This window comes from Adelges cooleyi, unplaced genomic scaffold (genome assembly GCF_023614345.1).
Source record: "Adelges cooleyi isolate 19-005CV unplaced genomic scaffold, UGA_ACOO_1.1 ACOO_flye_CR_arks_rails_tigmint_CR_PRNA_167, whole genome shotgun sequence".
NCBI classification, from domain to species: Eukaryota; Metazoa; Arthropoda; class Insecta; order Hemiptera; family Adelgidae; genus Adelges; species Adelges cooleyi.
The window spans coordinates 1,340,457-1,362,557 of NW_026095824.1; the positions used below are offsets into that span (position 1 = coordinate 1,340,457).

Consider the following 22,101-nt stretch of genomic DNA (forward strand, 5'->3'; position numbering starts at 1 on the left):
GGCCAATTAATTGACGTACCGTTCAATAAATTATACTTAAAAGTTCAAACAAGCAGAATAACTTCGTAACGATAATTGACATCTTTTAAGTTGTTATTTACAAAACGTGCAACTCAATGGCCACTCTTTAGGGCCTTTGGCTTATGTGGACCGCAAATCTGACAAAAATAAATTTTCCAAAAAAGGTGACATTCCCACGCATACGGATGGACGCCCTTGATTGCGGACAACGACGCGACAGTGTACTTGCCCATAATTTTTTTTTTATGATTCTTCGTTATTTGTATTTTTAGTATCAAACCGATATTACTTTTTAAACGTTGTAGCCTATAAATGTTGTATTATCGTAATGCATATTCAACAGTTGTACCGCGTGCGCGCGATTATGTAACTCAAGTGAGACAACTCGCTGGTTGGGTTAGGTCGGGAATTGAAAACGGAAAGCCTCTATACCTCTTACATGGTCGCGGTGTACTTGCAAGTCGTTGTAAATAACAAAAATAAAATATAAAATAAATAACCGAACGACACACGTTCGACCGGTTCGAAGTTGCTCGTGCTAAATCAGCTCTTCCCGGCTCGTCCCTCCACCTCCTCCTCCTACCGTTCCGCCGTTCTCGGACCTAGGTCGTGGTCCGGTCACGTCTGGTCACCGACGGCGTATAAAATCTACTTGCGACGATGACCGCCCGGTCATGAACGGTCCGACGGCCGTGCTGCGATAACCACTGATAACGGCCGGGCGCACGTCGGCGTCAGCTCCCGTCAAACGTTTCGCCTACCGCGGTTTTCGCCTAATCGACGGTGGTCTGTTATCAGTAGTAGGTAACCGCTGTAATAATATTCTAGTCTTGTTGTGAGTGTGTGTGTGTTGGTGTACAATCAATTATTACAATTCTAATAATAAATAATATAACGGTTAGTGTCTTGTACGAGGTCCGACCGGTGTTCAGTTGTCAGACTTGTGCGGACGCCGTTTGGACTGTTCAGCCGGCTCAAAAACCGACGCGCTCCATTTCCACAGGCCCTCGGCGGTGGTCTGAGAGTGTAGTTTTTTTTTTTTTTGCTCTTTCGACACGCTATACTTACGGGTTGTCTCGACATTTTCTCCATATTTTTTTAGTTATTAAAATGTATTCAATTTAATTAAACGTGCTCAGACTAGATACTATAAGAGAGAGAGAGAGAGAGAGAGAGAGAAAGATTAAAAAACACAGCCGGCGTCCACCCCGACCCATCGCCGCCGAGATTGGACAACACAACAGGGGTTAAACGGACGCTCAGACGACACCATGAAGCTGTCGGCCACCGAATGGATGATCTTGGCCATGGTCGGGTCGGTGCACTTTTGCTGCGCCATATGCATTTCCTTACAGGCGCCTTTCTACCCGGAAGAAGTGAGTATATTTAAATAACTTATTTGTGTTAATTTTGACTCGCCCGCGTCGTTGTTGGTTCACATCGATACAATTATTTTACCTTAGAAATAGCTTTTAACGTTAAATGTTTTGTGCACTACACCGGCGATGAGTTTTCCCGTTTTTTTTTTGTATATTGTTGGCTGATATTTTTCCAAATAACCCGTGTTTCCCCAGATGTAGTTTATCTTAATTATAGTACACAAGCTGATATTATTGTGATAAACGGCATTATGATAATTATTTCGTTGTTTACGCGTTCGATTTGCGCAAATATAGTAATATTGTTTTAATGTTCACAGTTAATGTCAACGCGACCGTTTATTGTGTCGTATTTTGGTACTTTTGGACTGAGCTATTGTCGCTTGAAATACCAAATCTCGGTTTAAATTATTATTATCGATCAAAGCTAATAATAACAATAATAACGACAACAGTATTTTACTTATTTATGCACAAATTTCGACGCGCTCTAGTAAAATATGACGTCTACCAACAGCTAACTTGCGAATATTATCCAATGTGACCTAGAAAAATCATTTTTTTTTTTTTTTTTTATTGATCTTTTTGTAAAAGTCGGTCGTATCGATTGCGGCTTTAAGTGTTTCATAACTACCGCGGAAGACAGGTGTCAATAGGAAAACAAATTAATAATAATAATAATAATAATAATACTGCAATGCAACAACCTTGTTTGTAAATTATCTGTTTTAATAATATTTTTGTAGCGTTTTGTTTGCACTTGATGCATACGAAAAAAAAAATCATATAGTGCACCGTGCATTTAAGCGCATTGTTATTATTTTGAATTTAAGTGCTTATATCGCACCTGTCTCTGAAGGCGAGTTGATTCCCCTTAACACGTGGTATATGCATGTGAACCTGGCGCGTGCTCTAATGAGATGTGCCCGCTGTGAGCGTTATATTATGTCAATTAGATATTTCCAAACAGAAAAAAAAACATACCGGTCTAAAAACGTATACGGGGACGTCTCTCATAATATTATATTCACATCCCGCTCGTACGATACCTGTTTTTTTCTGACATTTTTATGGTATTTTATGGTGTTCTAAAAGCTTTGGGCCGGTTATAGGACGTTCGAGGTGTATTTTCCCAAAATGCTTACTCGCCGCAATCGACGGAAATGTACTTTTTTGTCTCGCGCGCGAATTACAATACTAATTTATTGTGTCCTCGTGCCTGACACCGCGTTCATTTGTAACCGATTTGATATGATGATATCTATGATACATTTATCGTTTTAGCTTCAACGCTGGTTTCATAAGAATTATTGTTATATTAAAAACGAATAAAATATAATCAACCGCTGTTCACAGCTATTTGTCGATAAAAAAACTAGAGTTAAAGATTTGTTTTATTGTTCTTTATTGAAACAACATTCAATAACAATAATTGTGTAATAGCAATCGTTCGTTGTTTATGTGCAATCCATTTTGACGGTCTACAAAAGCTTAATCAAAAAAGTTTTTTTTTATGCTTATTCGATCATTCAAATTTGTCGAATACATTCAATTTTCTACACGATTCAGCAAATTGGAAAAACATTACACCATGCGCTTTTACAATTTTAATAACATTTGATTTTGAAAAGTAGAACATGTTTAAAATAAGTATATTACTTGACATTTACTACAGGCCTGTGTACACAAAGCTACTATAAACTATAAAAAATAAAATAATTATGTGCCTTATAACAAAACATATTATATTACATTTCATGTAACAAATAAAAACATCACAGAGGGGGCCCAATTGAACCATTTTGAGGCCCTAGGCACATGGGCTGCTCTGCCTTCACTTTTTTTCCTATAAAGATAACACAAAAACGTTTAGCACCCTCAACATAATCAATTAACATTACATAATTTTAAAAAACAATTCTTACTTAAAACATATTAGGACATGATTGTAAGCCCAATTATTATAATTCATAAATGTCAAACATTACATTAAAGTACATTGATTTAATAAAATATGACCGGTGTGTTTATGTAAATGTAATTTGTCTTCTAGAATAAACCTAAAATAATTGTGTTTTATTCACTTGTATAATATGTTAGTACTAATAATTAATATCTTAAAATTAAAAGCTCTCAGCTATAAATTTTAAATGAGCGATTATTTTAATTGAAAAAAACACGTTTACATTTACTCCGTTTATCCGCTCTCTTCCCTAAATGAAAATCGGTTTAATTTTTTTTAGTGTGAACCTTTTTTAACATTTAATTATGCGTAGGGTATTTTTGGGATTATGCGACTGTATACTCCTATATAGATAAAAAATGATTATTATAAACTTTAAACTTGGATTTTATTTATTCCAACTCTGACAATAAAGTTAATATTTCAAAACTATGATGATCTTTGACTATAAATAAATGTGACTATAAAAAGTTACACAAATGACAAATCCTTAAATAGTTAAAATTTTTACTTTAATCCGATAAATAAATTATGATTATTAAATTATTTTTATATTTAATCTGTTGTCGCAGAGATTCTCTTGTTTTTATTATTTTCTAATAAATATTTCAAGTAAATATGCACATATAAATACACATATATTATGTAACAATATTTGTTTTTATTAATTTATGGAATACTCTGTGATTAGACATTATCTGCTTTACCTAGTGTTAACTTTGAATTTGTCATGCATGGTTTTGGGTGCGTGCTGAGTTATTACTTAAGTGCACACAAAAAGCACTATTTTGTTATCAAAAGTACAGCACTTATGATGCAAGTCATTTTTATTTTGCAGTAATATTATAATTATTTTTCGCGTTTATCTTGTGTTTCACAACAAACAACAATCCTTTAATTTACAGATTACATGTAGTAATGTCGTTGCCTGTTTCTTTATGCACTTACTCAATATATGCGTAATTTTAAATACATTTTTTTTGTAGTCACATTATGACAGATACTCAAGTGTAATTTGCACTATACCGGTTATTCAACTTACTTGTTCTGAAGACAGGAGACACTTAAACTATTAGTATGTTTACTGTAATCTGTAAATTATTATAAACAGAACACTCAAGTTTGAACCGTTGCAATCATATTATGTATATTGCCGGACCACTGTCTAATGTTCAAGCACACGTATAAATTGTGTCTGATAAAAAAATAAATGTCGAAACCCTCAGCAGTATCTTAATTTATGTCTAATGGCGATTTAATAATTATTTTTCAGGCTGAGAAAAAAGGGTGCACAGCGACAGAATACGGACTTGTTTTCGGAAGTTTTGAACTAATAGCTTTCATCACATCGCCAATTTTTGGCGGTTTGGTAAGTATAATGTTGAGATTAAAATCATTGTAAGTTTTTTTTCCCTACGTTGATAATATAATATTATTATGTCGAACGCAGTCCAGTAGTTGCAGTGGCATAATTAAAAAAGAAACGTTTGGTCAGCTATTATGTTATATACTATATAGTTATAATGTGAACCACGTGTTGTCATGTATCAATGTCAACCTAGCTGCAATCCACACGATTAATTTCTTCTTATTACACATACACACACGTACCGAGGGATTGTAGTATTCTGGATTCAAAAAAAAAATAAACATTTAAAACTATTCCAAATACTCAAAATGGCCGTCGACGGTTATCAGTCGCTATATCACTCCGAGCAATTGTGGCGTCCTTCACGATTCGTTTTGCCATTGAAATCTTAAGAATAAAAAAACATTTTGAATATTTGATTTATTTTTAAGTACCGCACGTCGTCGTTAAACCACGTTAGGCGTTTAGAGAATTTTCAAACGGGTCATTTGGTATTTAATTACCCACGCGCCGCATCACAGTAACAAAAAGGTTATAAAAAGGTAATATTAAATGCCCGACGGGGTAAAGAATGTGTTAGTATTAAATTATTAAAAAAAAATCAATATACCAATATGATTTACTCGTGTCTGCGTGTGACAATCAGAAGTGGAGTCTAGAATAATTTGGCGTAGACATTTTGTAGCCGCTACTTGACTTTAAATATACTTTACGTGGTTGGATCATTTTGGCGCCGATAAATTAAATAAATTTATAGATGATACTTCTAGTTTCAAAACCAGCTAAAAGATAGTGGCTACACTGTATTACACGGTACGTGTTGAATATCAAATAAAAATGAACTAAACCAACTCAAACTTTGTTGGGAAAGTCGTGGATGGTTTCAAAATCGCACATCCGAAGAAATTATTTGTTAAAATTTTCAGAAATTGCTTTTAGCTGGTTTTGAAAACGGACACCTCATATATAAATCATTAAATAAGTACGCGTTACGCGTACCAAAAATTGATTACACTGCATAATAAATTCTATTTATAATTTAAACAATTTCTAAGTATGCGTTATAAATTCATTTTTTCAATACCTATCTCCATTTCGTTTTTCAACGATGTCTTCATATTAAATTTTATCTTATAAATAATAAATATAGTTATACTCGAGAGGTCTAAAATGGCCACGTCAAAGTGCAGCGACGTCCACAAAATGCGCCATTACGGTTAAAATTATATTATCAAGTCCGAGTGTAGTTTTCTTAAGTTTTATTTTAAAATGTACATAAAAGGTCCGAGGCGTTCCGCTGGGAAATCAACGTTTCTTGAAAAAATAAACGCCATTTCTTTCAGCAACCCATAAACGGATGACGTTAAAGATAAATAATAAATTTAATAATCGGTCCGATTTCAATTACTGTTTCCACGCGCCGAGCCAGTTCGAAAATAGTGTAAAATAAAGTTTAAAAGACATATATATATATATACAGTCTATAACAGCATAATATAACTTATTTAACAATACTGGTTTGACGTTATCGTTTCTGTTTTCACAGATTCAAAAGGTCGGGCTAAAACACTTATTGGTCTTGGGCATCGTGCTGAATGCCGTTTCCACCATAGCTTTCGGGTAAAGTCGAAACGTTTAAACTTTATTTCAATTGCTATTTTCGGAGGTGCGACGTCTCTAACGAAAAGTTGTTCGCAGGTATCTGACTTACATCGAGAGCCGCAATCTGTTCCTGATACTATCGCTGTTCCTTAGGATATTGGAATCGCTAGGCGCCACCGGTGCTATGGTGGCTGCTTTCTCGTTGACAGCTGTCACCTTTCCTGAATCCGTAGCCAGCACATTTGTAAGTACATTATACCTATAATAATAAGTTCAGCCAGCAAAGTTGTGCGTTTCAGTTTGCTATAATATATTGATATATGTAATACTCATATTTTATGTACACATCCGCATTGATTTTAAATATTTAATGGCCGTAGTCGGGGCCGTGACTCATGAGGTCGGGTGTGATAAAAAATGTCACAGAATATTATACCGTCCAATCTTTAGGGATTTGTATTCAAACGGACATTGAAAAGCCCGACTATTACCTTTTATTCGGTTTATAATACTCGAATGGTTTCCATCGAACAACAAAAAGAAAATCCAGATTGAAAAATAAGTTTTGAGCAGGTTGACTCGGCTATTCCCTATAATAAAATTAATTTTAGATTTATCCAAATTTTGTTGCGAGTTCAGTCTCTCTAGACGTCATACAACATTTGTAAAAAATATCTTATCTAGAGTATCTGACAAGTCATATTGGAGAACAGCTAGCTAAGCCTGCTCTAACACCAGGTTTTGCGTGAAACTTATTTCATAGAAAGTTCCTCCTTTAAGAAAGCGCATTATGTTATAGCATTGACTTGTAACCTTTACCGACTTAAAACGCTTTCGTGTGACCTTGTTTCTTCTATTTTTGTACAAAATCGTTGTGATATCTGCCTCAGAATTTCATTAAAATTTCACTTTCTAACGCCTCAGTAATAAAATAAAATGATGTAATGTGTTTGTATGTTGTTGCTTGACCAATTTATTTATTAAACGTGATATATAAAAGTAAAAACGATACTTATCGTTACTTATTATGTTTACAAAAAGAAGCTTTAGTCTCTACAAGAATGGTATTCCATTACGTATCGACTACGGCAAAGGGGACAGTTGCACTTATACAAATATATTTTAGTGAAAAAAATTGATAGTTGATAATTGCTTTTACATAAAACAAAATGGTCATTTACATATTTTAATTTTACAGTCTGCTCTTGAAGTGTTTTACGGTATGGGATATATTGTCGGTCCGACGCTTGGCGCCCTTTTGTTCGAAGTGAGTTTAAAAAAAAATGTCTTTCGGTTAAAGAAAAACGTAATAATTTATTGTGATGTTGTCAGGCCGGAGGATTTCCTCTTCCATTCATTGTTATGGGACTCATAACGCTCGGCACTTCTCTACTAGTGTGCTTAATAATGAAACAAGACGTGCCCAGTCCAAACAGAGCGAAAAGTGAGTTGGAATAAGTTTTTTTTTTAATTATAAATATCTGAACCCGCGTTAAAGGTTTGTATTGTTTTCCACAGCTAAAGTAACGCAACTGATGAAAGTTCCTACTGTATTCATTAATTCTGTGGCCACCGTGATAACAGCCACAGCCATGGGATACTATTCAGCCACACTGGAACCTCACATCCGACCGGTACGTTACCAACTGCTATAGGCTATAACAAAGTCTCTTGAGATTCACGTGATTTCTTAACAAATGTGTCACGTAGCGTAGGTGTGTTTAGCGCGGGCCGGTTAGTACATTATTGCATTCCGCATTTTACACACGCATACATTTTTATAGAATAAGATATTATGATTGTTATTAAAAACGAAATGTGAGACCTTGTCCGTGACTACGGTCAACAACAGTTAGACAATTTTTATTACACGCGAAAAGCATAACCGTTTGAGTTTGAAAAATATTTTTTAATCACTGGACTTTCGACTTTGGTTTTTTCGTTTTCCTATGTGCAATTTATAATGACACACGAGCGTTTTGTGTATTTATTATTGCGAGTACCGCGCAATCCAAATAATACAATGTGCATTCGGCCAAACGTGTTTAACGGTACATTATTATAATATCGTCCAATTATGTATTCGCACACATTTTTTTACCACAGCCCTTTAGATGAGTTATCTCGCGCATTGCCAGTAACGTGTGCGTATATGCGTGTCATGTCAATTGATAATAAATTTCCCAGTTGGCGCTAAAAATAACCGCGTTCAAAGTGTACACTGTACCTGTAGGCCGTACCTGTACGGTATAATATAATATATATATTAATTAAATTTTATATATTTGTAAATTGTAAACGGCCGCGCCCATACTGCGCTACTAAATACACACACACACACACACATTCCCATAACAAACACATAAATTGTGCTACATCATGTGCATAAGTTTTAATTTATTACATTAACGTTGTATGCATGTGTTGTGCAGTTTGGACTTTCGCCCATAGACGTCGGATTCGTGTTTATCATCTCCGGGGGCACCTACGCTTTGGTAGCGCCAGTGATCGGATATGTGTGCGATACCGGTGCCAACCCGAAGAAGATCATGATTTTCGGCACGATTTTGACGGTCATCAGCTACTCGATCGTCGGACCCGCACCGTTCATGCCCTTAGAGAAGTACTAAAAAAAAAAAAAAAACACCACTATTTAGACTTTAATTTGGTCATTTTTATGTAACAGCGGTGTTTGCCTAGGAACTTTGTAGGTACGTTAACACGGCTAAATATAAGGAAACGGTACATTCGTCGAACGGTTTCTGATCCGTACAGATACACCGCATAAATAACGAAGGGAAAACGCTCTTTAATTCGCAGTCGTTCGACGGTATTCAGAAATCGTAGACTTATTCAAATCTAAACGGAAAGATTTCGATATTAACGTTCCTTTAATTGGCTGTAATACGCCGGCAAGAGTGTGACAGTGCGCCGTTACCACGTTTTAATTACCTAAAACGAACGTTTAATCGTGTAATTGGATTAGTTATTTACATAAAGCGCAACATACGTTTATTAAACCATTTTGTTAATTAAAAATAAATATATACTTATTTTTAATTGAACAAGTAGATCGAGTTCCGAGTTTACGGTGTAGTATACGTTGAATTAATTAGCACGCTATATGTATCAAAATTATTTGATTTCGTAAAATAGCAGACCTAGCATTAACCTTTAGCGCGTATAGATTTCTACTTATTATCTATTTATTTTTATAATACAGTGTATTCTTATCGAATTTAAAACGAGCTCGTCAAAAGTAAAAATGGTGTAAATCATTATTTTATTCGAAAATTTACTTACTAAGAAAATTAACTTACTTTTATGGGCTTAATTAAATAGCACAATAGAAAATGCAGAAAATAATGTTGATTAAATTCACACTTTTCTTAGTTACTTCGTGTTTTATTTCGAATTAAAGACTTGTCTACAACAAAAAAAAAACGTATAAAAGTTGTTCGAATAACTTTTGATTAAACGGTTCTAACATGAAAACAACTTTTCCTTTTCGGCATTTCTACATTCTTATTAGAAACAATAATTAATAAAATAGTAGGTAAATCAGAATTTTGACCAAACCAGCTTAAAAAAACTTTCCTGATATTTACCTGTTGACTTTATTGATCGGTTCTCCCCTGGAAAGCCCCTTGGATATTTATTAAATCCAAAGTGTAATTTACTCTTTTTTGTTTTTCTTAATAAAACAATCAACTACAGGTTTTTCAGAAAATTGTATTATGCTGTAACTCAACACTAGTTATACATTGAACCTAATATTTAGAATTAAAGAAAAAGTTTCCATACTGATAGAACGGTATAAAGAATTGTCTAAATAAATTTGGCACTTATTTGACTATTAAAAAAAAAAACATATCGCGTCATAGTTTTATATTGAAAAATAAGTAATTTTGTTAATGTTTAAGTAATGAGTTTCTTCTTGACTTTTAAATGGAAGGGTGAACTTTTTTAATTTTTGCCCCGTTAAAGTACCTTTAACGTCGATTATAAATGATAAATAGCATATACCTATTATTTATTAGAAATGAATTTTATAGATTGATGCTTGAAAAAATAAGTTTAATCGATCTGATCTTAAACTATATAAATGTTATATTGTCTGTTTGCTAGTTAAAAACTAATCCCTGGCGAATTATCGTTATAGTAATTAGGGATAAGTTATTATAGGCATAGTTAATGTTCATAAAATCAGTATGAGCTTTTTAGATTTTAGCGAATTTTTTTATTTGCGTTGTAACGATAAATCTATGATTATTGCGCAGTTTTTTAACAATATGTTGGTCTATTAAAATTTTAATGATTTTTTTTTTTACAATAAAGCATCACGGGTAAATCTGATAATTAAGAACAAAATAATTCGTACAAAGAATGAATCATTAGGCACCATGAAAAATAATTATACTGTGTGTAGATTGTTTAGAGGTCGATAGGATATAAGTGCGGCCCAAATTAATTTATAATTTTCTTACCTATTAAATTTTTTAGCATAAAAAAAATGCATCTAAAATATTGATAACGTAATATAAAACACAAGACTAAAATCCAAAACGTAAATTACTAATTAAAGATTATCGAAGTGGGCGTACAATAAAAAAATTAATTATAAGGAAGTTATTTTTAGGAATTGATAAGATTATATTCAGGCCTTTTGAATGGCGCATATTTTGACCTAACTAGAATATTGATGTATTGGTGTCAGACAGCCATTATATATTTTATATAAATAATTACTTTTTTTTAAAAATATTTGAATAAAACACGTGTCTATATCCAATGAAAGGTTAAAATCTCGAAGATAAAAATATATTTAGATCTCTTCGATTTGAACAACTTGTATGTTCGGCTTAGACTCGGTTAAATATGATATTATATTTATTGATTTATGTAAATACCTTATAGTGTTTGTTTTTATCAAGTACTAGATGTGATTAAATTAATGTAAATGGTTTATTTCAGATCAATGCTTCTAGTCGTTTTTGGTCTGATAATACAAGGATTTGCTCTTGGGTGTATTTGTGTACCTACCTTTGTTGATTCTATGACAGCTGCATTGTAAGTACATCAGTTTTCTGTAATAACTTTAATATATTTACAGAATGACTATATAATGAATATATATATATATATATATATATTATTTTTACAGCAATAGCGGTTTTGCTAATGACATACACACTTACGGCCTCTTGTCGGGTATATGGTCTTCGTCGTTCGCTCTGGGGGCTTTCTTGGGTCCTTCCATCGCTGGCGTCTTATTCGATTTAGTCGGATTCGAACAAGGAACGTATTTCGAAATTTTCTTGCACGCTGTATTGGTAAGTACAATTCGACGTGGTCAAAAAATATATTCTATTGGTTATGGTCTTCAAAATAGGACTTGCCAAAAAAAAAAAAAAAATAGCTTATGATCGGGTCGTAGGAAAAGTTTTCGGCCGTCCACAAACCAATAACATGCTTTGTTTTAACTTTTCCTTTATACACAGGGCATGGCGCTGTTAGGGTTTGTGTTCACCGAGAAGAGGCCTCAGGCCAAGGGACCCCAGTTGAGTGACTCTACCGTTGGATTTGCCGGCCGAGGAGACACGCCCGACAGGATCAATGGACCGAACAGCAAAACTCCTGTTGTGTACACTATCAACGGTCATCCTTACAAGACCACGCCGACCGGCTCGTTTCACAGGTACGGGTCCACATACGGTAGCTTCAGCAATTCTTGTCTGGCCTCGTCGTTGTCATCGTTGAGGCTCAACGGCAACGACGCTGTGGTCGTGGCCAGAGAGGCGGGAGGAGGCCGGACTCCCTGGGCTCTGGAATCCCGAGTATGATCGCCAAGTCTCCTCGCGAACAACGCTATGATATTACATTAATACATACAATATAATATATATATATATATATATATATATATACATTCCAACATACAAGTTACAGTAACTGCAATCCTTCTCACTTCGGTCTGTACCCACTTTACTTTACTTTTACATAATTTGTTTGCCATTTTGCCGTCAAGCAACAACCGACGACGGTGATGTTTGTGTGTCTGCATATTGTCGGCTATTTTTAAATTATAACTTGATATTATTTAATGTATGCGCTTTTTTAATGTTTTCGGCTGTCGTCGTCGGTAACGCCGAACAATGGCGATGACGACGACCGTTCATAACCATTGCAATATTTTGTTTTTATTTTTTTTACCAGCACGTTGTCACGCGTTAATTTTTCCTTCGAGTATTTTTTTTTTTTAAAAAAAAAATGTAACTTTTATATATTGTATGTTTGAAATTTTTAGAATACATTTTGTTGTCAATTTTTTTTTTTTTTTAAGTTATAATATAGGTTTAGTACGCGTAACTAGTGCCGACTGTTTATTTTTTGTACCTATTAGTTTTGTACGCGGGCACCGTGGAAGTTTAATATTGTTAACCCTCCTTCCCTCCCCTCTCTCCACCGCCATCGAAGACTTCTACTACCGCTATCTTACTTACTTAATGATAATAATTATTGTCTTTTAGCGGATTTGCCCCCCACGGCCTACGCGATAAGGTTTTTTTGTTTTATTATAGTTTACATTATAACTTTTACCATATTAATATTATATACAAAGACCGCTGTAATTTACAGCCCGTAATGTATATAACTGTGTGTATAATGTATTTTTTTTTTAGATTAAACTTACGAATTATATTTTATTTTTAATAAAACGAACATTGCGCCTGTAATATTTATTTTTATTATTTATTTTTCGTGTACCAATGCCAGGTCATCATAATGTATTTACACGTGACGTACCTGGTTACGTTTACCATCTTTATCATCAAACGCATATTGTTTTATTGATTTTTAATGGCAACAAGTATTGTATTTTAGCTACGATGCAAAGCTCAGAAAATTAGTTTTACAATGTGTTATTGATTTCTTTCATTTGTCTGAGCCCACGAAATCTTATCAATTACTAAGCCAATTTATTTGTGTAGCAAGTCTTAATAACAGAAATCATACTTAAAAGTTACTATACATAGTACCTAAATGTGCTATACAATTTTAAAAAGTTCCCTCTCGCTCTTCAAAATCCAGAAAAACACCCTAAACATGGTTTATCTTAAACTACAGTACTGCGAATACTTTTTTAAAATATTTACTTTAAAATTTGCATAGGAAATTGTTTAGGTCTAGTACTATCAATGTATAGTAAAGAAAATATTATTAATTCTTTTCTCCAGAAAATATAGCATTTTTATTTCGCTTTTTTAGGTGTAGTTTTAGAACTTCATGTCTGAAAATTGTATTTGAACTTTTTTATTTATGAACGGATGAACCAATAAAGTGAAAAATCACTCGTGCTGTGTAAAAAATGTCAGTTTGCTGTGAGTGTACGAATCGACAGACAACAAGTATCTAAAAAGTTCTGGGCAAAAATTATATTTTACTTTCCAATTGAAAAAAAATCCAATATTTCTTGTTTTCCAAAATTGGACAATTATTATGTTACACATTTTTTTCTCTTCGAAAAAATATAATTCACGGCTTAGATAAGGACACTACTCGTACTATAGATTATTATTCTGTGTTTCATTCTTTTAGGTTTCTGGAAATAATGAACGAAATTAGTGTAGTATAAAGGCGCTCTGGTTATGCAATTTGGATACATGAATGTCTGCTTAACTTGCTGGCGCCGTACAACAATAATGGTATATATGATTGCTAAGATTGTGAGATGGATTGTAAGTTTGCTTCTGTTTTAGTACTTAAGTTATAACTTAAACATTTTTTTTTTTTTGTTTTATCATAGTTCACAAATAATTTAATGACTAGACAGAAGGGAAATAACTAATTATTTGAGCGTTATACGATAAAAAATTAAATCGCATTGCCGTCATAGTATGTTAACAATAAAAGTTCAAATAATTGGTATGTCATTAAGACAGATTAGGAAATTCAACTTGATCATAAAATATTGTACTGAAAATAATTATCTTCCAATATAAAGGATATTTTTTCAATTTTTAATTTTATCACATTATTAATGTTGAAAAACGTCAAATCGAACTTAAAGTATAACTAACGTTTAAACATTTTTTAATGTATATGCCATACAAAAAAAAAATAGCCCACTAGAAGCAGTGGTGTATTTATAAGGTCCCTCTTATGGGGAATAGATATCCCCCTTGGCCTTTTTAAAAAAGTTAGAATACAGATACACTTAAAAGTAATATTATATTCATAAAATATGGACACTTAACTACAAAAAATAAATAAACATACCACTGCTTAGAAGTCAACATAGCGAAAATTGGAGTTAAAGAAAAAACGGTAAATATCTATAATTATTTTACGGTGTACTATAATCATTACTTATTTATAATAATTAATAATTAAATTTAATATCAAGATTATACAGCTGAAATCGCCTATAAAACACCGTACTAAAAAATTGCGTTTTACGAGAAACATTCAGTAATAATGTACATGTAACTTAATATACATTTTACAGAAGAGGTTTCTTACAAAACACGATTTTCCGGTAAGCTTTTAAAAGAAAACATTCATTTAGTATTCATTACATATTATTATTAATCTATGTAATATTAACATAGATTAACATAAAAGTGTTGACTGGTTTTGTAAAAACATTTTTTTATTCACTTTTAAGTTTAAAAATGGTACGTAGTAATAATAGTTATCACTTTAAAACCATTGGTTCCTTCGACATCATTGCAATATAATTTTTGCTATGTATTATCTCACAATTTATAATTTTTCATAATATATTCTTTTTTAGGTTCAATATCATATATGTCATTAAATTTTGTTAGTGAATTGTGATTTTTTTTTTAATTATTGGTAAAATGTTTTTAATCATATTAATATGTTTTTTGTCACTATATAACTGTTTGGTTGATTTATTTTTGTTAACTAAAACACTGAATTCTGGGAAAAAAATTATTTAGTTGTACAAGTTTCATAAAATAAGGCAGTCCTTCATTTATGACACCTAAAAGAATAATTATTGTACAAGGTTATTTAGAGGACATAATAGAAGAAAATTATTTATGATATTAATGAAATGGTTAATCCAACGTAAACAAGCTACAAAACAAACAAATGTTAGTTAATTTTTTATAACTCCGTCACGTTAGTAGTTTCCATTTGGGATGAAGGTTAAGACGTGTTACACTAAAAAATAATAATCAATTACCATAAATTGATTACATAATTAAAAATTAAATTAAGAATTGAAACACTATTACTTGTATTGCAATAAAATGTCAACATTTAAATTAACTTCGATTCAGTATTAAATTGAGTTATCAATGAAACTCATTTGACCCCTTTAAAACTATAAAATGGTACTATGATAATAATTTTGTGTTTCTGATGACGTAGAAATGACCCCATCTGCGGATTATTGTTATTGTATATTATTTTAAAATGTATAATACTTATTTAAATATTTACTGGTTTAAGTAATATTTATAATTTTACAATGTAAATGTACAATTTTATTTTTAACTTTATTGCTAATTAATGCTAATGAATAATCATCAACAATCCGATTATATTTTCATTTAAACATGTAGACTGTAGTAAAAACTTACTTTGTTATATTTTTATATCTAGTTAGTGTTTAAATCTTGAGATTACCGCTAAAAACTAAACAATATCTTTAGGAAATTCAGTGACATTATACAACCATTTTTCCTATTCATTATTGTTGAACTTGATTCTTTTGATGTGATTTTTGTCCAAAAAGGCAATTGAAATTTGCCACGTTCAATAACACTATTGTCATGTTATGAAAAAAATTGTAACGTTTAGACGTTTGATGTAACTGAAGAAAGTATCACGTTTCTTTTAGAATACAAATAATTTTTCTTATTATATTACATCATTTATCAAACACATTTTGCTACTCGTGTAATGACATGACATGACATGACATGAGTAACATGTGAGAAACAAATGTGTTTAAAATTGAATAACAAACATTTTCAAACATATTTAGTATTTATTTAAGAGTGTTATAACTTATAATAATATCACTACAGTCTACGATGAACGAACAATGTTTACAATCGAGCAATGGCATCATGTCTAGAGATAGTTTTATAAGCAAGTCCGAATTTAGATATTTTGAAACTTAAAGTTAAATCTTACTTTTCATTCCACGTTGTATAAATTAAATTAATATTCTTGAAAAACGAATAGAAATAAAAATGAGTAATTACGATAAAAAAATTGTAAATTTAGCTAAATTTACAAATAGTAAGTAGTATATAACTAAATAGTAATTACATACTTAAAGTAGTGAGATCTTACTAACTATTAAAAAGAAAAAAAATCAAAGACAATACAAGCAGTAAAGCATGAAATATAATAGTTAAGTTACAGTTACAACAAAGTTTGACGTTATTAGGAGTGTAAAGGTCACGGGTAACGGATATAATATGTAGTGTTAGTCTATAATATTTCTAATTGTGCTTACCTGTGATCAGATTATTATTATATTGTGATAAGTGTGAATCACGCCTTATAATTACCTAAATCGTATATTTAAGTGTAATAATTAATTATTCAATACTACAAACAGTCTTTTGTTCATCCGTTTTACCGTCCGGACTGGGTTACTACAAGAGATGTCATTTGGTGATGATAGAAAAATAAAAACTTAATAATATATTCTATTTCACGATTTGTAGAATACTTTTAATTGCGTAACCTATTTTCTTGGAAATTATCTTAAAAATGATTTCTCGTCTTAACAGTACATAACGTGTGATTATAGATATTCTTACTATACCGTACAGTCTATTATATTGTATTCGAAGGACAACGTTTTTTTTTTTTTTTTTTTAATTGAACGAACCTATGGTATACCCGAATATTTAGGGTAGTGTGTGTACTAGTCATTATAATATAGACCGTATTATTCCGAAGCGTTGAAATACATGACAATATTATGGTAAACGCGGTAATTAATAATAATATTGTCGAGTGGTGTATATAAATAATAATAATAGGTGTCACGTCGTCAACGGTCGGGGCCGTTAATGTGCCATTAAAGAGCTATTAAACAACATATAGTACACTAATGTAACGTAATCGGTCGAATGTCGTGAAATCCAATTGTCAGAACGACTTGTCGACTCAACACATTATAAAGGGTAGGCGAAGAGAAGAAGTGCTCGTCGGTCGCCAAAACCGTGACTCTCAAACGGCGAAGTAGATGTTACTATTTACCCGGCTGTGTGTGTAATTGTTTTTTTTTTTTTTTTAATAATTAGTCACACCGAAATATGTGGTGGCTGTGTACCGTCTGTGGAAATAAAAAAAAAAAAGAAATATTCATTAGAAACACCGGCACGAGCGGTGTGACCGCCGTCGATGATTCTCGTTTGACAAATAATTCGCTACTGGAACTCCGTTAAAAAACGGTAATGATTAATTTCGATGGAAAGAAAAAAAAACACAACACCAATTACCGACAAGAAGACGAGCTTCTTCGTCCGTTATTGTACGATACGTTTGTTGTGCCCGCTGTTTAAAAATAATTAAACGCGTTTCGTGCAATGCCGTTGCGACTGTTCTGTAAGGTGTGACACAAGCTGATGGGTATAAAATATAGGTACACAATAACATTCGATGTACACCACGTTGTAGAACGACTATTTTTTTTTTTTTTTTTTTTTACCGCCGTGGTAACGGTCCAAGACAAAAGTGTGCAAAATACCTACATAAATGGGATTTGTATACAATTCCGCAGACGAAAACAATGTTGAACCGTCTTCGCGGATAGAAATTTAAACATACTTTGCGCACCTGATAATGTTAAACACGATATTGTATACAATTTAGGCGCATTCTACGCGCAACGAGAGTGGGCCAAAACATAAGTATAAGTTAACAATAACAAGACTCGAGATTTGTTTCTATAATGATAAAAGCCAAATATACATTCATTCTCCTAGAATAATATGTACAATCACAATATGTTAAACCTTATTTTACAGATAGATACTAGATAGTTAACAAGAGTTATAGACGTTGGTTTAAAATAAATGATAATTGATAGTTTGAATGTAAGCCAATGTTAATTGGATTAGTTGTTCTTATCTTCGGTCAATTATAAACATCCCATTTTGTATAATTAATTGTGATATAATTTATTCAATTTAGAATAGATTATACCGGACTGTATACGTATTATTATATAATTAGTTATAAATAATAATAATTATTATATAAAACCTTTTGTCACAATGTCATGTTTAGTGTCCCATTTTTAACCGTTGCTATGTTATTACTTGTTGATTGTTAATTAGATTTAAGCACCGACTAGGCTTGACATTTTAACATCTGTTCGTGTTATTGATTCCGATGTTTGTGGCAATAATGACTTTCATTTGAGTATATTAGAATTATCACTTGGGTAAGAAGCATAACTTTCTTAATATTAAACCGTAAACGCAAGAAACGGATTTCTATTTTTCTAGACAGAAATCTCATAGTAAAAAAAATACATATAAAATTAAGATAATATTGTAAACATGTTTTTTTGCCAAAAAACTGTTTGTATTGGTTTAATAACATTTTTACTGTAATAAACAATTTTAATGTGTGCTATATGGGTTGTAGGCAACAATTATTAATATTTTTTGTATTTCAACAGAGCCCCCAACATAATTTTTACCGACCGTTGTAGGCCTTGAATATTCTCTTTGGTCCTAGGCAATTATCCTGTAGAGCCTATTGGTTAATCCGACCTTGGTAGAGTTACAAAAATATTTGTAATAAACAAAACTCAAAAACTATAATACATTAAAAGTACCAACAAACCTGCCAAAAGGATATAAACTTGTTACAGAGTGTTCAATTCCAACATTAATTGGTAACTTTAACTATACAGATGAACTTGTTTTTCTTTAGTCGGAGTCATTGGCCATGTGAATGTTGATAAACTCAGCTCTAGCCGTGGTTAAAGATGAACACTTAAAATAAAGAGACTAAGCCTAGCTAGTATAGGTTCTCTAATACACAATATATGTTATATTATGATTTATCTCAATATTTTAATTTTATATTTTGTGTTCATTTTATTGTACTTTCTTTAATAAAACTTTGAGTACACTAATGGTCAAAACTTGGATATAATAAAGTAAAAAAAACAAATTAATTAATAACTCAAATCTTTGTAATATTACTATAAAAAAAGTGTATGTTTTTATTTAAATAAACATTTATTTTTAGTTTTCCACGACAATGATTAATTATTCGCCTACTGTGTGTTTGAAATTATACTGCGAAAATTGTTACCGTTTTAACTGCATGGTTTCTTGGCGTTAATTTGTATTAATTCAATCTTCATAAATATAATAATAATGGAAATTTGCAATGAAAGCAATTACCCTTCTGTCGAACTTTTAATGGCCGTCGTGTAAATATTGTACATAGGTATATGGATACTATTTACTCATTAAATCCGGTGTTCGCACGCTAAGATGAACGCGTAGATGGACGATAGTAAAAACGGCGTAGTAGATAAATATCAAACCTCGGTGACGGAAGACAGTTTTTTTTATGTGAAAAAAGTAAAAAATTACACCCAAGCATTATAATTTTGGATGGAAAAGGATATGTTTTTTTTTCACTATTATTATTGTCATCTCAGTAATTTCGGGCAGTTTGGATATTATTATGTTTTTTTAAAATATAATAATTATTTGAATAAATTACTGTAAGAGTACAACAGTCATATAGTTAGCTAAGCCTAAGGGACGTGTAACTGTGACTATTAATGTGTTATGACACAAGTAAAAAATATATTTAAATGTTTAAACGGTGAATAGTGATTCTATAACTGTACAGTAATTTATAATCAACCACTTTGTTAATTAATTACACACATATTAATGTCAGATGGGATGTGTCTAAAAAAAATTGTTGGTTCGGAGAGTTCAGTCAAAGGTGTTTTATTACAAAACGGTTCATCAAATAAAATACAGTAACTGTTAATCACTGTTATAAAATATAACAACGATTAATCATGTATTACACAAGCGATAAATCGATCAACAGACATATAACTCTGGTTGGACATGCACATCATTCTAATTGCTAATTAAAGAATAAGGAATAATTATTATTAAAGGTTACGGATGTATACAAATCGTTTATTGGGCGGCAATGGAAAGGAGGTAATTTACATTTTACCAGACTAATATGGTAAGGGTAGTCGATTGATCGTTGAACCAAGTTCTGAAAGTGCATTTAAATTTACTGTAGCTCGTGTATATTTGTCTAGGAACACAAACCAAGAGGTCCAATATTAGCAGAGTATACTGTATATATTATTTAATTTGGTAGTTGTACATGTACATATTTTGTTGAAGTGTATTTTATATTATCATCTAAATAAAGATGCCCTGGGATCTAGGGCGAATGAAAAAAAAAAATGATTCATATTCAGAACAGAAACCACATAATTTAGACGAAGAGTGTAGTTACTGTTTCAATCTGATTTATACCAGTAACCGCATAATTTTAAAATAAGAGTATTGCGTTTAACAGATGCTATAATTACAGGTGATAAACTTATTGCAAAACTAATCTAATAAGTGGACTTATTATATGTTTATACGCAGTATTCGTTTTGTAATTAATAAAACTATATTTTCACTTTTTTTTAATAATATCAAGGATACGCAATGAAAGTGTGCATTAATTAACTAATAATCAATTAAATTTACATTTTACCTATAATTAAATATCACAGCTTTCACGTGGGCGTAACGTGTACTGTCACAACTTTTTTTTATATTTAATGGCTTTGGCGAAATATCTTTTGAGTTAGTGGAATATTTCTGAAAATATAAAATCTTTACTATTGGATTTTAAAACTACTTATATTTAGTACAAAATGTTAATAATAAATTCGTTAATTTGTATTTTCCTTCAGACTAATTGGAGTCAGCGATCCTAGAATAAAACTCTTATCGTTCCCCTACATAATATGTCTTACACAAACATATTTGTACAACCTCTACCATCTATATTAGGACCATCCTTCATCTTAATTTTACTCTTCTAATATCTCCCTCGAAACATACACAAAGGTCAAACTATTTCAATCTATACTTTTCAGTATTTTTGTTTTATGGGTAGACACTCCTATATAACGGCTCTTAATCCTGTTAAGAAAAACTTTCAGCATAAAGATCATGTATGGCAGTTTGATGTTATGACTTTTGTTATGTAATTATAAAAAAAACCTAATTTACAACATTTGAAAATAAAACGAGTCGTATAAATATTCATACGGCTATTTTGATGGTAATTATTATCTTAATTTTTTTGCATGGTCACCCCATAATTACATAATGGTTGTAATAAAGTGTTGTCGTGCAGTACCGCCTTGCCTATTAATGTTTACCCGAGGGTCCTCTATCGAATTACACTAGTCCATTTGTCTAATCAACCATAATAGTATAATTATTATTGCTATTGTCGCACGTGGCGATTTAAGGGTTTTCATGAAAAATAATATAGTTAAAAAAAAAAAAGAATAACACTCACATTACAGTCACGACCTTCGCCTTGAAAATTAAAACAATTACATATTTTTTTATGACATTGGTGTGCGCATTATTCGGATTTTCGACTGTACTTCCGTTGGTAAGCATTACATAATTTGTATGGTTTTTAAAATAAAAATTCACCGTTTTACTCTCTCGCCCTCTGTCTGTGTATAATTA

At 31.7% G+C, this 22,101-nt stretch overlaps 1 protein-coding gene across 1 annotated transcript; it reads left to right on the plus strand.

Moving 5' to 3' along the window:
* Positions 1-690: 690 nt before the first annotated feature.
* On the plus strand, positions 691-13,065 carry LOC126832813 (MFS-type transporter SLC18B1-like). The gene is made up of 11 exons (XM_050563786.1): positions 691-1,397; positions 4,637-4,732; positions 6,279-6,352; positions 6,431-6,578; positions 7,533-7,601; positions 7,667-7,778; positions 7,853-7,968; positions 8,767-8,957; positions 11,309-11,404; positions 11,499-11,667; positions 11,836-13,065. The coding sequence occupies exons 1-11, from the start codon at positions 1,293-1,295 to the stop codon at positions 12,175-12,177; spliced, it is 1,518 nt and encodes a 505-aa protein (XP_050419743.1). The 5' UTR covers positions 691-1,292; the 3' UTR covers positions 12,178-13,065.
* The last annotated feature ends 9,036 nt before the right edge of the window (positions 13,066-22,101 follow it).

Excerpts from the sequence above, each read along its gene's own strand:
- LOC126832813 (XM_050563786.1), top strand. The coding sequence starts at position 1,293 with ATGAAGCTGTCGGCCACCGAATGGATGATCTTGGCCATGGTCGGGTCG. Across the intron at positions 6,353-6,430 it reads GTTTCCACCATAGCTTTCGG|GTATCTGACTTACATCGAGA; the intron begins GTAAAGTCGAAA and ends AGTTGTTCGCAG. Across the intron at positions 7,969-8,766 it reads TGGAACCTCACATCCGACCG|TTTGGACTTTCGCCCATAGA; the intron begins GTACGTTACCAA and ends TGTGTTGTGCAG.